A 17,295-nucleotide genomic window follows, 5' to 3' on the forward strand; every position below is an offset into this window, starting at 1 on the left:
CGTATTTCTACTAGACACGCCCCCTTTTTCGTAACTTTACGAGAGGTTATCGTCTATGGATAGGGCCCTAAGGCTTCAAAAGGGCCCCAGACTACACGGAACCGAATAATTTGTAGCGGGTCCCCTTTCTCGTTCCACCTTTCCACCTGGTAGAAGGTACACGAAAACTTGAAATTAAAAACGAATAGGCAATTTTAAAAGATTTAATAGTAAATAATTTTCAAAAGCTTCGATCATATGCAGTGCACATTGAGGTTTTGTTCTTCGGGTGACTTTTCACGATCTTTGGATTTAATTTGCGTCTTTGTATTTGCTAATCTATATTGGGAAAGATAAATAGATTTATTATTAAAAATTACTTTACACGCCAAACTGGCACAACATCTTTGAAAAGGAATCGGCAGTCGACGCTAACCGTTTCCGTTAATAGGTTAATAGTTTCAGGCTAAAACATTCTACTTTGGGAGTTCTAAGTCTGTACTCGTGTAAAGAAAAACACATTACTATAGTGGAGGGTAACCTTTAAGCTTAAATATGTTTTCGGTGAATTTCCATCAGCGGCAAAGATCATATAAAGAGTAGCTGCTTTTATCCAGGGTATGTGCACTAATACTGGCTAGCGAATTAAGAATACCTGCTGAATCTCTTTTTTACACTTGCCGTAAGCAGAACTTGGGGAAACGGATAAATTACCGCCAAATTTAAATTAATAATAAAAAATACGATTAACTGTTTATTTTTGGACTAATTATACGATATAATATGAAAAATAAGTTTTTATTCGAATAATTTCCGGATATGGATATGAAAGAAATTAACGGAAAATTTGTGTTTCGATCGCCTCCGAAGACGCCAGTTGTGCTTGATTTTTACCCGAATTTTCCGGGTGTAGCCCTTTAAAGGGAATATAACCTCAGGTATTTGGTGTGGAACACCAACGGTTGCAGCTCTGGCCGCTCTTGCCTTTGGCTTTAGAAATGTTTGGCGCCACTGTACGGGAAATTTGAAAAATTGAAGGGGTCTTCCATAAAGATTTTTTTGCAGGTTATATTCCCTTTAAACTGGGGTTTAGGGTCAGGTAAGACTGTGGTTCTAGTCCACTCGAGGAACTCGTCAAATCTGGGGTCCCTTGGTCTTAGGTGAACTTATCTCGCTTCTCTATTTATGGTAACGATTTGCGTTCAGATTATCAGAAAATTCGTGAAACACATTTGTGGGTGGTGTAAGTGGATTTCAAATCTAATTGTGATAAGAAACATCAGAAATTAATTTTGAGTCTTGATTTTCGAGTTGATAACCGGGTTTTTATGCTTATTTTGAGATTCTGCAACTGGTTTTCGCTATAATCGGGATTTTGTCGAATGCCCAAATCCCTTGTCTGCTAGTTAAGATTTTATACGCCACAAAAAAACGCTACATTTGAAATTTCTTTCGTACGTACTATGGATCCTTCAGATTTAGCCATAATATTTGTCGGCCTGAGAATCCATGGCAATATGTTCTCACCTTTTGCAATCGTCTAACGTGTCGGGTAAGTGTTTGTTCTTGGTTTCTGGGAGCGTAGTTGAAACGATGCCACCCGCCAATGACAACACGCCGAAGATAATGGAGGGAATGGATCGTCCGTACGTTCTTCCCTAAATAACCAACAACTCATAAGTTGTGCTATAGCTTTATTAAGAACAGACGTTTATAAGATGTCTCTTACGAGAGAAGTATCCACCTAGACCAATAAACTGAAAAATATACATTTATAGTTTCTGTAGGAATTTTTACCTATTTATAAGGCAGATAGCTTTAGAAATGTTCACACATCGCAATAATTTACATCACACAGAATCGCGACTCAATATTACTACGCTTAACGACGGAAAATATCAAAATTATGTAGAGATATGTGCTAATTTATAAACGATATTTTCTCGATGTAATGGTTTAAACAAAACAACACAAGACTAAATTCGTGCGGTACTTTATTCTATTTCGGTAACCTATTTTGAAAAATCACCTTATGAAGGTACATGTTTCAAGCGAAGAACAAAAGCAGTAAGGGGAGGTGGATAGTTCTGTCGCGAGAGAGATATGTTTTATTATTTTGATACGAAATAACATACATTGTTAGTTGTAGATCATCTACTAGACATATTACTCCTGACTTATTGCCTCATTTAAAAAAAGTTAAAACACATGAAAATGAACGGGAAAGTTGAAAACGGGTAACTAAATTTATGTAACTTAAATAAGTATGCCAGAAAGCATTGTATTTAATAAAACCTTTGTAGCTGCATATAACGTAAATTACGTTGGTAAAAATGCACAAAATTCCTGTAGCATTTCTAACTTTTAGATCTTTAGTTTAGCTCGTGCCTCGCGACCAAGAGGTTACCTTCTCAAAAGCTCAAGGATTATAAGAATTATCCTTTTTTGGGTCCACTTATTGTATGTTCCGTGTGAAATGTTACACTATGCATACTACTACTAACATTTCACACGGAACACTATGTTACATAATTACATAGTATGTAATTCTCAAAAGACAAGAGATCTCCAGAGGAAATTCTGCCTCTAAAGAGCATGGACCTTAGATATTAGAGAGACCTGCTGAGAAAACTCTGCCTCCCTAGATCATGGAACTCAGATAGTCGAGAGACCAGAGGAAATTCTGGCTTCCTAGATCACCGTCTACAGAAATTTGAGAGACCGGAGGAAATTCTGCCTCCCGAGGTCATGTCACTCAGATAGTCGAGAGACCAGAGGGAACTCTGCCTCCCAAAATCACGGACCTCAGATAGCCGAGAGACCAGAGATAAGTCAGGCTTTAAAGATCACGGATCTCAGATAGTCGATAGCCCAGAGGAAATTCTGCCTTCGAACATCAAGGACCTCAGAAAGTTGAGAGACCAGAAGAAATTCTGGATTCCAAGATCACGATCCACAGAAAGTCGAGAAACCAGAGTAAATTCTGCCTCCCAACATCACGGGCCTCAGATAGTCGATAGCCCAGAGGAAATTCTGCCTTCGAACATCAAGGACCTCAGAAAGTTGAGAGACCAGAAGAAATTCTGGATTCCAAGATCACGATCCACAGAAAGTCGAGAAACCAGAGTAAATTCTGCCTCCCAACATCACGGGCCTCAGAGAGTAGATAGCGTAGAGGAAATTCTGTCTTCCAGGATCACGGACCTCAGAAAGTCGAGAGACCTGATGAAATTCTGCCTCCCAACTTCACGGAACTCAGAAAGTCGGGAGACCACAAGAAATTTTGGATTCTAAGATCACGGTCCTCAGAAAGTCGGGAGACCACAAGAAATTTTGGATTCTAAGATCACGGTCCTCAGAAAGTTGAGAAACCAGAGTAAATTCTGCCTCACAACATCACGGAACTCAGATAGTGTATAGAGTAGAGGAAATTCTGGCTTACAAGATCCCCGTTCTTAGAAATTCGAGAGACCAGAAGAAATTTTGCCTCCCAAGATCACGGATCTCAAACACAATAGATAGATAACGCATTTTGCAAAAGTTCTGGGCAAATTAGTATTTATTTTGCAAATCCTTGTCTATTTCTTAAAATAGCAAGTTCTGGGCAAATTAGTATCTCCCGGCTCAAAGATCTGCTTCTCCGGCTTTTGGGCCAAGTTGGTGTTTTCGGTTCCAGCTGTGCGGTTGGAGGTGGTCTCCAGTTGTCAAACCTTTGGCTCCATTCTTTGCCGATTGTAAGTTCGTAAGTGGCGGTACATTACTCCCACGGCTGTGATACAAATGGGAAAATTAAGTGGGGAATAGTTCTTCTTTAGTTGGATGCTTCTAAGGCGCGACTGTCCTTAATGGGGTTTTTCACTTTTTGGTTGGTTCTGTTGGTCAACTGTCCCAACTGAAGGCATACAATTTTGGACCCAATGCGATTAGCAGATATAGTCACAAATAACATTAATAGAATAATAAAACAGAGCTAAATAAAGTAACGCGGTTTATCATAAATGTGTATCGGTGAACTTACTAATAAGTCGGGTAGCGGCGAAAGCATGTGTCCGATTCTTGAGAAAAGATAACCTGTGCCTAGGGCTGTGACTCTGATGTGTGTTGGGAACAACTCGTTGACCGTGTAGTAGATCATGGAACTGGCAACGTTCAGTGACATATTTCCCATAATTGACAAGGAAACTTCCAGCCAATATTGCTTATACCCTTCATGGGTGAAAGGATATGAAATGAAACACAAGTTCTATAACATAAATTATGATAACTACAATATTACCAAAATATGTAAAAAGACTTGTTTAGAAATTATGTATCAAAATAATTGAAAATCAAGCAAAAACTTTGTCGCTCATAGATGGTGCTACACGTTTAACAATAAATGCACCACCTCGAAATGTCTTCGTCCTTAGCAAACCCGCGTTAAATGTCTTGTAAATAGGGTCCAGTCGTTATTTCAAAAACTTGGTTAAAATAACTAGGAAATACAAATAAAAATAACATTTTGGTTCTAATGATTGATATCGCTTGAAAGCATTTTACAGCCCGATGTACTATTTTTTTCAATAGGATGACTATTACACTTATGCACGTTTATTTCTTACCATTATGTTTTAAGAAATGTGAAAATTTAACGAACTAACTGATCATCTTTTTCAACCGTATTATTAAAATTAAAAAATTTACTTATTCCATAACTTTACCTTTAAACTGGCAAAACCCAGCGAGTGAAAAGCAGAACCCTGTCGTCACAAGCGAGATGAGGATGGCCCTCTTCCGGCGAAACAACTTAAACACAGTCATGTTAACCCCGCATTGGACACATTTAGTCAATCCCAGAAGGGCCATGTTCATGACGAAGGATCCTGCCAGTTGCGTCACAGAGATCTCAAATCCACGGCTTATGAACGCTTTCACGAAACTGATAACGTTAAAAGATTATTGCAGAAATAAAGGAACTGAACTCAGGACACCTTTCTATGGGATTCGAAAACTAAGACTTTTAAATTTGGAGTAACGTTTTTTTTCATGCTGAAGAATTAGCAAGGCTAGCACCATTGTACTCACTGTCAAGAATAATGAAAAACCAGACTGTGTTGATAGTGATACGCAAGGAATAAATAGTTTTTTTCAAAAGACTTTTGGTTGAGATACGTTTAACAGGGTTGCCACAAAATTTTGAGATTCAAATTCCCTTACTATTCCCTGTTTTCCCTCACCATTGTAAGAGATTTTCCCTGACATTTTAAGGCCAAATTTTTATTTTATATTTTGCTTTTATCAGAAGTTAATAAATTTAATGAGCTTATATTTCAGTAAAAGGGTTATTGCAATGTTGAAAAAATTAGCCAAACTTTCAAGGAAATAAATGATAATCATAGAATTTGTCATAGATCTAGAGTGCCAATATAAAATTTAATTCCCTGACTTTTTAGAAATTCTAAAAATTCCCTGATATTTCCCTGAATTTTTAGGTCCATTCTTTAATTCCCTGATTTTTCCCTGACGTGTGGCAACCCTGTTTAAATATGCGAAATTAACTATACTAAAAGTAAAAAACTTTTAAAATTAAGTCCGTTTGTGTTTCCGCCCTTCAAAGAGGTGTAATTTTCCAAATTTATAATCATGTTTAGTGCTAAACGTAAGCTTGATTCAATTTCATTTAATAATGGTCTAAAAATGTATCCTAATATATAATATTTATATTATACTAGTAATTGAAAATTGGCGTTGTAACTTCAGTCAACCGTGTAATGCCATCTTTCCCAAGAATATGTATTTACATACAATTGCTATTTTGAACTCACACTTGTTTGTTCTCCTAAATTTTTAAAGGTTTGACAAATATTTTGCCCTAGTTTTGCATATGTGATTGTGATTAGTTTGTCAATTACACGAGAAGCTACTAGTAATTAGATTCATTGATATTTGTTGCAAAATATACTACTACCTTAGAATGATAACATGCCACTCAGTTCGAGTGCAAGGAAATTGGCATACTTAATGCTAATATGTTACTTATAATTTAACTGTAATGTAATATAAATTTGATTTAAAAAAAGCTGAAACATTGTAATGCAAAAACGTTTCAGCTGTTGCAAAGTTTTAATGGTGGTTTTTAATTGATATTTTAAATAAAATTTATTTCAGTAATCCACTTTAAACCTCAAAAAGGTTTTTGGAAAGTCAATTTCTACTGTACAATGAACAATAGTTTGATTTAAAGCACCAAGATGTCTTAGCAATGGTTAAGCTTTACAGCCTGGTTTTAATTGATATTTAATTACAATTTTATTAATAATTCACTCTGGACCTTTAAATGTTTCTTTGAATGTCAATTTTTACTGTAAATGGTATCTCCGGTCTTTCTTTGATATAAAATCTGTACAATTAGATACCCATATGTTTTATAAAATATTAAACCTTCTCGATAAAACCATTTTTATAAGGGATCAACCTCTGCCTCTCAATTGTTATACTAATGTTACTAGTTTGACATTTACGAAATTTTACTGCGTTTTACATAATCACTTGAGCCAATAAGGATCAACAAAACGCTTGCGGGATTGCGTGATTTAAATCATTTAACTGTCCAAAACAATGACTCGGGATTCTTAGAAAAATACCTGCACTTCAACCAAATTTCTTGATAATCGTAAGTAAAGGAATTTATTATTATTTTCATTCAATCAAAAAGATGTGTGTTGAAAATTTAGAAACAAAATTTTGCGCTAAGCCTTGGCACTGAAAGCTAGTCAAGTTTCAAAACGTTGTCCTTCAATCTTGGATTAATAGTAATCCAAGCTTCAATAGTAATCCAAGCTTCAATACAATTTTTGAGCGGCAGCGCGTAACCAACATCATAATAACTAAGCCTCTCCCTTGTTAGCGACTGAGGCTAGATTATCTAAAGCAGTTTGTATTCATGGTTGAAAAGAATACATTAATGTATTGGTCAATGTAAGCAAAGATAATTTAAACTTGTACCCTAGATTCGAAATCACTCTCTCGCGCGTTGCTGATAGCTTTACCCACTTCCCGCCGGAACTCAGAAAAAATTCGCTCGATGGTTTGCGTCTTACCTCAACCGATGGAGCGCGATTTTTCTGAGGTCACGTGCCGGAAAAGGGTAAACGCTTCGTATCAAAAGCGTCAATGGGAAAGCTCTCAGTATTCGAATCTAGGGTACGAGTTTAAATTATCTTTGATGTAAGTAATTGAAATAAAATTATGGACAAATTAGCAGACGACTCTACTATAAGGTTTTATCAAACTTTCAGCGCGGGACATAAGAGGTAAAAGTTATTAGCGTATACTTAGTCCAAAATTGCACCCTTATTTAACTTCCCAAATTTACACTAGCTACACTACACCATGAACGAATGTTAGAATTTAGGAGGTTTGTTGTTACTCCTTTTACTCCTGCTTGGTGGAAATGGCAAATGGGTAATTATTTCTGAAATCGACAGGGTTTGTTGCTCGATAGTGGCGGATTTCAACCAAACTTTTTTTGTGGGTTTATATAGCACTCGTATGGAAATGTATGAAGCACGCGGGCCCTAATTGAAAAATTTCAAAAGTTATGAATTCTTCAAATTTGACTTTTTTTAATAGATTTTGCGCACTGTCTTCATATTATATTGAATATCTCAATTGGTATTGGTTTTTTAAATACGAAATTTGGTATCCCAGGCTAAAAGGACCATCTAAAGTCGATATTGGGGTCAATTGTTTTATAGATGTTATAGTTTTTGCAATATGAGCTCATTATGGGGGTAGTACTTGATGTTTGATTCAGAAAAAGGGTCGACTGGAAATTCATTAAATATTTTAGCTAAAAGCCTACTTATAGAGAGAAAATATACGTTAAAATAAAATTGATGGTATCTCGATTATTAAGGTCAAATTTTTTTTTTAAATTTTAAGGTTTATTCATTTTCATACAAATATTGCTAATAAATTAAACACAAGGTAGGACTTATCATTTATTTACACAAAAAGGGTGTGCTTCAAAATTGGTGAAATTTTACGATAATCTTCGCGCCCGAGCTGTTGTCACGCGCTAAATGTATATTTTAATAGATACGCCTAATTTTATGATTTATGGAAATATGCGTACGGTTCCATCATGTCGTACTGCAAGATATACCTAACTCGTGGGAAGGTTTACTTTAAACTAATTTAATCCAACTGGCACGAAATAATGTTAATTAAATAAATAGTATAAATAATTATATTTGTATAGTATATTAAATTCTCTTTTGAATACGAAGAGTCTCTGGTGAAATTTTTTCACCCCCCTGGGTTTCAGAGTTACTATTTTTGGCCAAATAGAAAAGACGAACACCATATTACAAAGAGTCAAATTCTGTGCGAGGTTAAACGTCCAACGTGCCCTAGGGGAAGACACTATTATTTTGATGAAGAATGTTCGAAGAAAGTCTTATCGGTTTTCTCAAAATAGAAAAAAAAAATTAGTTTTTTACTATCTTAAAAAAATATTTATTGAATGTATTGTTTCACCTTTAATAATTTTTCAGTAATTTTTATTTCACCTTCACAAAATTTTTCGGTAAGCAATATACGTGCGCCGAGATGTTTAATATAAAATTTCATAAATTTTGGAGCACATCCTTTTTGTGTAAATAAATGATAAGTCCTACCTTGTGTTTAATTTATTAGCAATATTTTGTGTGAAAATGAATAAACCTTATAATTTAAAAACATTATTTTGACCTTAATAATCGAGATACCATCAATTTTATTTTAACGTATATTTTCTCTCTATAAGTAGGCTTTTAGCTAAAATATTTAATGAATTTCCAGTTGACCCTTTTTCTGAATCAAACATCAAGTACTACCCCCCTAATGAGCTCATATTGCAAAAACTATAACATCTATAAAAAAATTAACCTCAATATCGACTTTAGATGGTCCTTTTAGCCTGGGATACCAAATTTCGTATTTAAAAAACTAATACCAATTGAGATATTCAATATAATATGAAAACAGTGCGCAAAATCTATTCAAAAAAAGTCAAATATGAAAAATTCATAACTTTTGAAATTTTCCAATTAGGGCCCAAGTGCTTCAAACATTTCCATACGAGTGCTATATAAACCCACAAAAAAGTTTGGTTGAAATCCGCCACTATCGAGCAACAAACCCTGTCGATTTCAGAAATAATTACCCAATTGCAAAAGGGAAAATAGAAACACCAGTTGGTTCTGAATTGTAGGCGGCTATATAAATTATTCTGCTGCTTCAGATTGGGTTTGCCAATGCAATATAAAACACTAAACAGAATAAACAGATGAAAATCCATCAGTTTGCCAGGTTTTCGGGTTGGCCGTTACGTGGCAATACACTCAATTTGCTGGGCGCTTCTATTGGAGTTTTCCCCCTTTAGCCCTCATTCTCCATACCCTCTGCCTAAATACCCAAGCCTGGTAATGGCGAACGCGTGGGGGGCGTATAAGAGAGGGTTGGGAGCGAAAAGGGGTGTATCTCTAATCTGAAAAGGCGAGCTGTGGGAAGTTACGCCGTCAACCTTTAAGCGAATGACACACACTTGGTGAGGGAAGAACCGCTTTGGTTTCAGCGATCTCGTCAAATTTTTATATATTTGACCTTGAAGCCTCAACATTGTCATTCTCCCATGTTATAAATAAATAAATAAATAAATAAAACGAGCTCTTGGAATTATAATTTTAACACAAACACTTAAGTGGATCAAAAATAAAATAATATTATAGAAAACGTACTTTAAGAAATAAACAGCCGCTGCAATATATCGCAGATTTCTGTCCTTCATTAGCGTTATAAATGTTGATTTGTCTTTATTTTCTTCCTCCTAAAAATTAGCATGGTTTTTATGAGGACGAAATCTTATTTGATGAGTTTGTAAGAAATTTTACGATAGCGGTATGAGGTCAAAGGTTATTTTTCTGTCTATCTTTTTCAGCATGTTCGTTGGATTTAGATCAAAGTAATTTTACTCAGTTAATGGGAAAATCTACCTGAAACTGAATATGATAAAATAAACATCGTCTGAGTTCAGTGGTTTTATTAGGTGTTTTTGAAAAACAATTTTTAAAATTAGGGAAGGATTACTTATTCGAAATGTATTTTTATACGGCTCTACAATTAGACATACTAAATTTAGTTTTTGTCTTTCTCTAATGGCAATTTAATTGAAAAGCTTACCAGAATTTTCTGTTTCAAGAGATCCATTGCTTCATCTATATTTTTTTTCCTGCCATTTTGTCGTGCTGCTCGAGATATTTCACTTTTGGCTTCTTCAAATCTACTCTTGGACAGTAGCCAGCGCGATGATTCGGGGAAATATCTGCGTGGAGCAAATTTAGTAAAGATATAAACTTAAATATTGTTTCTTTCTTTGATCACATCAAAGAACGAAATAAAAAAGGAGAAATACACGAATCAGCCAGTAGAGCTACAGATAAACACTTCAAACAGAACGTTCGTAATTAAGTTTAAATATTTTGGTCCAAGTTAAGTTGACGCTTCGATCTTTGTCGAGCAGCTCGTTTGGCAGTTTTTGTTCTGTGAGCATTGATTTCATAGAAAAACAAAGCTTTCCAAAATTTTATTTTCACACATTGAATTAATTTGAGGACACATACGTTTTACACAGGTTGGCGGAACGTAGGGTATTACGATGCTACACGTAACTTTGATCATAAATTATTAAAAATCTTACCAACAACTTTATCGATCTATGTATAAAAGAGCTCCGATAGTGTTAACTGAATCACACCGCTGAACGTGGCTGCAATATTTACAATTGTATTTTACTAAGGTACTTTTTTAGGCCGCCTCTGGGTCCTGGGCCTTATGCGGCCGCATCACTGCTTCGATCTAGTTACAGCACAGCCACTGAGATAAGAGCCTGGCATTTAAAAATTACAACTCGAAATGTCTCTTTATCCGATGATTCAGATAAATATTCTGAAATCGAAAACCTAACTAAACCTTTTCGTTACATAAATTGAATCATGGGTTTAATCTTAAATATCTTTTGATAATTTCCCCTTTTTCGCAGGCTCTCTCACCGTGTGGGCGGCTGATATATTTCGCGGGTCATGATAACAGAGACAATAGTTGTGGTAACATATTCTCCGTTAAACTAAATACATTCTTGCGTTAAATTTTTTGAGTTTCTCAATCTTCCTATTATGATATTACTATACATTTAAATATACCCTCCTCTTGAACATTACCTGATTTATTTTTCAAATATATAATTTTTGATACCTCCATAAGATGAGGATTAGCAGCACTTGAAGGGGAAATGAAATGACCACAAATTGAATCTTCCAGTCTTCTAACCACCAAAATAATAAAGCATGAAACATAGCTCCGACCCCAAAAGAGATCATAACGGAGGCTGTCACATATCGCTTAGTCGGGCCTAGGTTTTCAATCACTGGAACGATAAAAAGTTGCGAGTTTTTTATATCATTATCCTGATACATCGTGTTAATTAATATTGCTATCTTCACTTTTTACCAGTAATGTAATGTAATGTAATAGGGGCCAGATCTTTCAAAAATGTGCATCTCAAAAATAGCATAGTTAATGTCAAATATCAGAATTCAGTATTACTGAGAAGTAACATAGTAATACAAAATGTTACCTTGAATTTTCAATTGATAAATAAAACCTGAAAACTAGACTAAAAAAATTATTCCGACATCACTGGATAACCTAATAAATTAAATTATCATTGTAAGTCAAAATAGCGATCTCTTTAGCCAAAAAAAAGGTTATAATGTAGTCTTTAAAATGAACAGTTTGGAATATGCTCGATAACATTTGAAAAAATCAATGAAGCCATGCTGAAGTAGAAAGTTCCAAATGCGTAGTATAGAGTGAATATTGTTGTAAAGCATTCTAATTCTAATATAGCAATGAGGTGCCATTGGAGACAGCAACGCTAGAACGCGTGATGGTTTTGTAGGTTGCATATATAACGCTTCATTTTGCAATATCATCTAGGTACCTTGCTAGTTTTTTTGACGTGACAGGTAAACGTAATTAATGTGTTTTCATAGATCAAAACACATGCATCTGTATTCGGCGAAACCGAAATACTTTCCCCTTGAAAATGTACCGTCCATATTTTATACACTTATTTTGTGAACTTTGCAGCTGTAATAGTTCCTGAGGCAGATTCCAACACGAGGAACTAGACACCAATATTATTTTTCATCGAGTGGTTTTTAAAGCCATTAATTCAGATAGCCGTGTTACAATGCGTAGGACTATGGGGGCAGTCCTTCATGACACGTGAGCAAACAGCTCAGTACATAGACTAATATATTTGTATACCCCTGTACCGATCAGCTCAGTACACATACTATTACCGTGAACCAAGTTTTATTCTAAGATTCTACTGTGCAGCCATGATTCAAGATGACGGTCATTTTAAATTGGCTCGAATGAAGTACAATCTTTGAAGCTCAATGTTTCACCGAGGGTTATATCTGTTCCACTGCAAAACGGGGATCGTCGTCGACACTTTTCCTTGAAGACAAGAATGGTATACCTCTAGCCTTCAGCCAAGCTGGTAGTAGTGGTTCTCAAATCAGAACTTTTACAGGCTGAGGGCACCCAAAACCTTAAATACCATTTAAATATAGACCGCGTGAAAATAGTACATGAAGATGTTCAGTTTAGACTGTGATTAGGTTATTTGACGAACTATTTTAAGTAAATTTGTAACTATAGCATTTCTAAGTTACATTTTACAGAAACATATCTAATAAATAATATATAGATTACACAAAAACGTTTATAGGCAAAACCACAAATGTGCATTTATTAACTTGTCGTAAATTCAGGAATTACTCGTATTTAAAAGATTTATCTAATATCAAAAATAAATACATAAAACGAATACTTAAATTCGACAGACCTGAGATTCACCAAAACGATTTTTATTCAATTGCGTCTACCAAATATTGCTATATTTTGATCGCATTCAATAATATAGTTGTTTCAATTACCATGATAAGTTACGTTTACTGTCTACTAATCACTGCATATTTAATTTTATTTCACCAACATTATGACCTAGCTTATGAGATCCGCAGAATCGAATACAATTTAATGTATTTATGTGGTACATCGTCATTACATTCAAGTGCTAGAATCCAGTTATTAATGAGGTAAATCAAATATAGTTAAAGTTTTTAAAGTTCCATTTCAATCTAATCATACTAATTTTAGAATATTTTATAACTTATCATTGATCATAATTAAATGATTTTCACTACTGAAATCCTGTTAATTTCTAGAAATAGAAACATTTCTTACCTAAGCACGAACACGGCGTTAATGTAATAACGTAAGAGATCCCCAAAACCAATCTCATGACCAGGAAAAAAGGAAGGCTATCCCATCCTAGGACAACAGCGGTGTTTGCGCAAAGCAGAAGAATGCTTCCAAACAAAGTAATCTTTCTTCTCCCAAACCTATTCAAACAACGGATAAAAAAGGTTTTTTCGACAACTCACATTAAAGTTAAAAATATGAACTGGCCATTATTGAACGTGATCAATGTGACGGGCCCTAATGCACGTTAACTTTCCATGAAAGTATAATATTCTGCCCTGAAAGTCATTTGATAATGAAAAATATGCTATCCTAGATTTTGGGTAAAACAATAGCTGATTACTTCGCACGAGGCTATTGTTAACCAATCAAATATTTTTCCATAAAGTCGGAGGTGTTATCAGTGTATGGGTACAGTGACTAACCATACCTGGCGCCTAGATAAATTCTGCAGAAATTGACCTGAGTGCTTTAACTTCTATTGTTTACGTGTATCTACGAACCGGTCCGAGAAGTAGCCGGTTGGAACGAATGCCACGAAATTTCCAACAGCGAAGATAATGTATCCAAATGATATTATCCACGATCTTGAACACACCAAATCCCACTGCAATCATCGCGATGATTAAAATTAAAATATCTTACGGACATATAAAATAATAAAATAAAAAAGGCACCGCCACCATCGATGAACTTGAAATTCTCTTATTCTAGGGAGGAGGCATATGGAAAGCCCTTCATTCTATGCACTTATTATTACCGTAATATTGTATCATTTGATCAATTTTTGGAGATAAGATCAAGATTGGATCAAGTCATATCAAGAAAGGATCAAATAATCATGATCAATATTCAATCAAGTCATATCCGGATGGATCAAATATTTTGGAATCAAATAAATCCAGATCAAGATTGGATCAAACATTATCCGGAAAGGATCAAATATGTTTGGATCAAATGATGAAGATCAGCATTGGATAAAGTTTGATTCAATTTGGATCTCCCATTTCCGTATTCAACTTTCTAAACTGTATAAACAAATTATATTTTGCTAATGCAAGCAGATGGACTTTTCAAATCCATGGATTTAACCAAGGCCGTTCATGGGCAATCGTGACCAATTCCAGCAGGACGAAGAGTTTACTTATACAAGCCAAGCAATAGAATAGGTGTTATAGTAGGATAAGTAAGTTATAGTGACACGTACCTCCGTTACAATGGAAAAACGTCGGCTCACATTCGGGTAAATCCATTTTTTACAAGGAACTTCAACGAAATCAACGCTTTCATTTCCCAGTGGAAATTCTCCTTCACGGGTAAAATGGCACTTTGTCAAAGATCCATTCCAGCCGTCAACGGCCATAGCGCTGGAAACATGACCGTCGAAACTAGATGAATGAGGTTGGCACTGGAAATCGGGAACCCTTGAAATGAAGTTGTATCCGTAAAATAAGAAAGACAGCACGATCGCTAAATACGCGTAGAGGCAAATTAATTTCAACTGATATTTCCCAAATCTTCCGATCACGTCGGTGACATCCATCGTAGATAGTGAGTGAAGCCGCTCAGCAAAGTGCAGCGTTATTGATCCTGACTTTATCGAGGATAAAAATATATAACTCGTGATACACCTGTTTTTATCCAGCAGGTACAACGAACACGTACAACTAGTCAACTAACAAGCAGTTTCAAATAAATCGACGGAATGATACCTCCCAAATTGGAAATACAATATTTTAGTCTGTCTGCCTTTGGTTAAATTCGAGCGAGTAGAACTTATAGGCTGGCTTTGTACCCAAAACATTCAAAAAATAAGGCCAAGTTGCTTTATAGAAACTTTAACGGATATTCAGGCGAGTTAGACTTTCTTTTCCTTAACAATATCAGTATACATAGCCCAATATCCGTCCAAACCAAGTATTCACCCTATTGAATAAATATCTTGAAAAGTGCATTAAAATGCATTGAAACTGAACAAAATGGATTTTATTTGGGTTTCTCGATTCAATACCATGGTGTCTATTGCTAACATTGTGAATGCTTTCCAGGTATTCAATGGTAGGTCTAGCTATTTTGAACATATCTGCGCTTGAATGGCTGAAGCTGTGTTTGTGTAAATATCTGAGAGCAGCAATAACTGGCGGTGAAGAAAAACCCACCCTCTCTTTACATTCGTTTTTTCGAAGTTAGTTGGCACTACACATTTTCGAGTTAAATTTTTAACAGCTTTATATTTAAATTTTTCTGCATGTTATAAAGTTGTAAAACATGTTTTCCAAAACTAGCTTCCAAACCTTCTTCCGCTTTTGAATCCAATAATTGGTTTCTAACGTTTTGGAATTGGATCGAAACTCAGTAATAGTAATGGGGCATTATCAAACATTGAAAAATAAATCATTCATTAAAATGTTCTACCATTGTTTTAATACATGATAAACTTGCAGGTTTTATCTCGATAAGGTTTTTAGTTTTATTTACTGATAAGATGTCATGTTTTAATTTTTTAGTTCTTGTAGAATTTTATTACTTTTTCTTGATTGAAGTTAAGACCTTTAACTCAAATATCAGATAAATTAACTTCCAAGGCTTTGAGTGCACCTCTTTAAATTTTATTACCTCGCCGTATTATCTCCTTAACGCGAATCATACAAACGTTTTTTATCTGAATTAGCGACTTGCAAGATAATATTTATTCTTATTTAAATTAAAATGTTGTTTTCATTTCTGTGCAACGTGCATTCCAGGTCTAGCCTAAAGGCATTGCCAATATGGCAAAACCTTGTGGCGAAATATTTGTTACGAGATTATGTCAAAACTAAAGAGTGGGTAAAACTATTGTGATGTGCTATCCAAAAAGCGCCCTTGTCTACGTCACTCCGAAGTCGAAGTCGACCAAAAATAATGGTCTAAAACCAGAATAGTTTCATTTTTCATATTTTTCGAAGAGTCTCCGTGTAAATTTTCTTAATTTCTCACAATGTGAGAATGAAAATAAGAAGTGTAATTTCCAACAAAAGAAATCATCATCTTTCGGAAGGCAGCGAATCAATCTATGCGGAGGGGTCAGACGAGAGGTAGAATAATTTATGCTCGGCCGTCGCAAAAATTACGTAGTCGACGGGAATGCTGGTTTTACAGTGGTGTAAATAAGCACCCACGATCGCGGGGCCCCTTGAAATTTTGGTGCCCCTTTTCAGTTCAGTTTACCGGGGGGGCACCAGCTGTAGCTACGCCACTGAAACCACCCAATAAGAAAGAAACCGACGAATTACAGTTTGTTGTAAATTACAGAGTTGACAGCGTAAAATGCGGTAACTATTTTCGGAAGCTGTCGCCTTAGAATTAGTGGGAGGAATGGTTGTGTTTTCTCACCAAACTGTATTCTCGTGCCGACTTGGATGGCACAAAGCTAAAGGTACCCACTTAATTATTGTTTTTTATAGACTTCTTTTGATAATGAAAATTTAAAATAATTTTGAATGGCAAAATATTTATTTTGATATATTAAAGTTCAATATTGGAAGAAATATCCTGTTAATGGCATCTAGGAGCAACAAACCCAAGGAGAACGCAGCTAGCCTTTAAACACGCTAACGAACGGTTGTGTACAAATTTCATTGGACGAGCGTCACGAGCCTTTACGCTGAACGTTTTACGGGCGGGGGGAAGACAATTTACGAATTGTCCCCTTCCGATGGCAACAGGCGCCAAAGCGTCTAGCCAATGAAAACTGTACACATGAAAATCCACGACTTTGGACGGGTTGCGTTCTCCTTGTGTGCAGAAGCGTAGTGAGGGTGGCAGGGGGGCCGGGGGTCATACGCCCCGGGCGCCGACGGTCAGGGGGGCGCCAAAGCAGATATTGGAAACTTGAAATTTTTTTATATATCAATTAAATTAATATTTATTTTGTTATTGATAATGATTAGGTTTCTTTTAAAAACAAGGAATTTTATGGTG

The 17,295-nt window shown here is 35.4% G+C and overlaps 1 protein-coding gene across 1 annotated transcript; it reads right to left on the bottom strand.

Moving 5' to 3' along the window:
* Positions 1 to 233: 233 nt before the first annotated feature.
* LOC149946440 (organic cation transporter protein-like) lies at positions 234 to 14,878 on the bottom strand. The gene is made up of 8 exons (XM_090170756.1): positions 14,543 to 14,878; positions 13,839 to 13,942; positions 10,183 to 10,324; positions 9,741 to 9,829; positions 4,680 to 4,897; positions 3,998 to 4,185; positions 1,507 to 1,637; positions 234 to 318 (listed from the first exon to the last, which is right to left on the bottom strand). The coding sequence occupies exons 1-8, from the start codon at positions 14,876 to 14,878 to the stop codon at positions 234 to 236; spliced, it is 1,293 nt and encodes a 430-aa protein (XP_090026882.1).
* Between the last annotated feature and the right edge of the window lie 2,417 nt (positions 14,879 to 17,295).

This window comes from Leiobunum rupestre, chromosome 4 (assembly GCF_980474605.1).
Source record: "Leiobunum rupestre chromosome 4, qqLeiRupe1.1.hap1, whole genome shotgun sequence".
NCBI lineage: Eukaryota > Metazoa > Arthropoda > Arachnida > Opiliones > Sclerosomatidae > Leiobunum > Leiobunum rupestre.

Bases quoted from the DNA above. Each gene is read 5' to 3' on its own strand.
- LOC149946440 (XM_090170756.1), bottom strand. From the start codon at position 14,878: ATGGATGTCACCGACGTGATCGGAAGATTTGGGAAATATCAGTTGAAA. The intron at 4,898-9,740 runs GTACGTTTTCTA...TAACGTTATCAG, and splicing joins GCGGCTGTTTATTTCTTAAA to TTTCGTGAAAGCGTTCATAA. The intron at 4,186-4,679 runs GTAAAGTTATGG...TCACCCATGAAG, and splicing joins TGGGTTTTGCCAGTTTAAAG to GGTATAAGCAATATTGGCTG.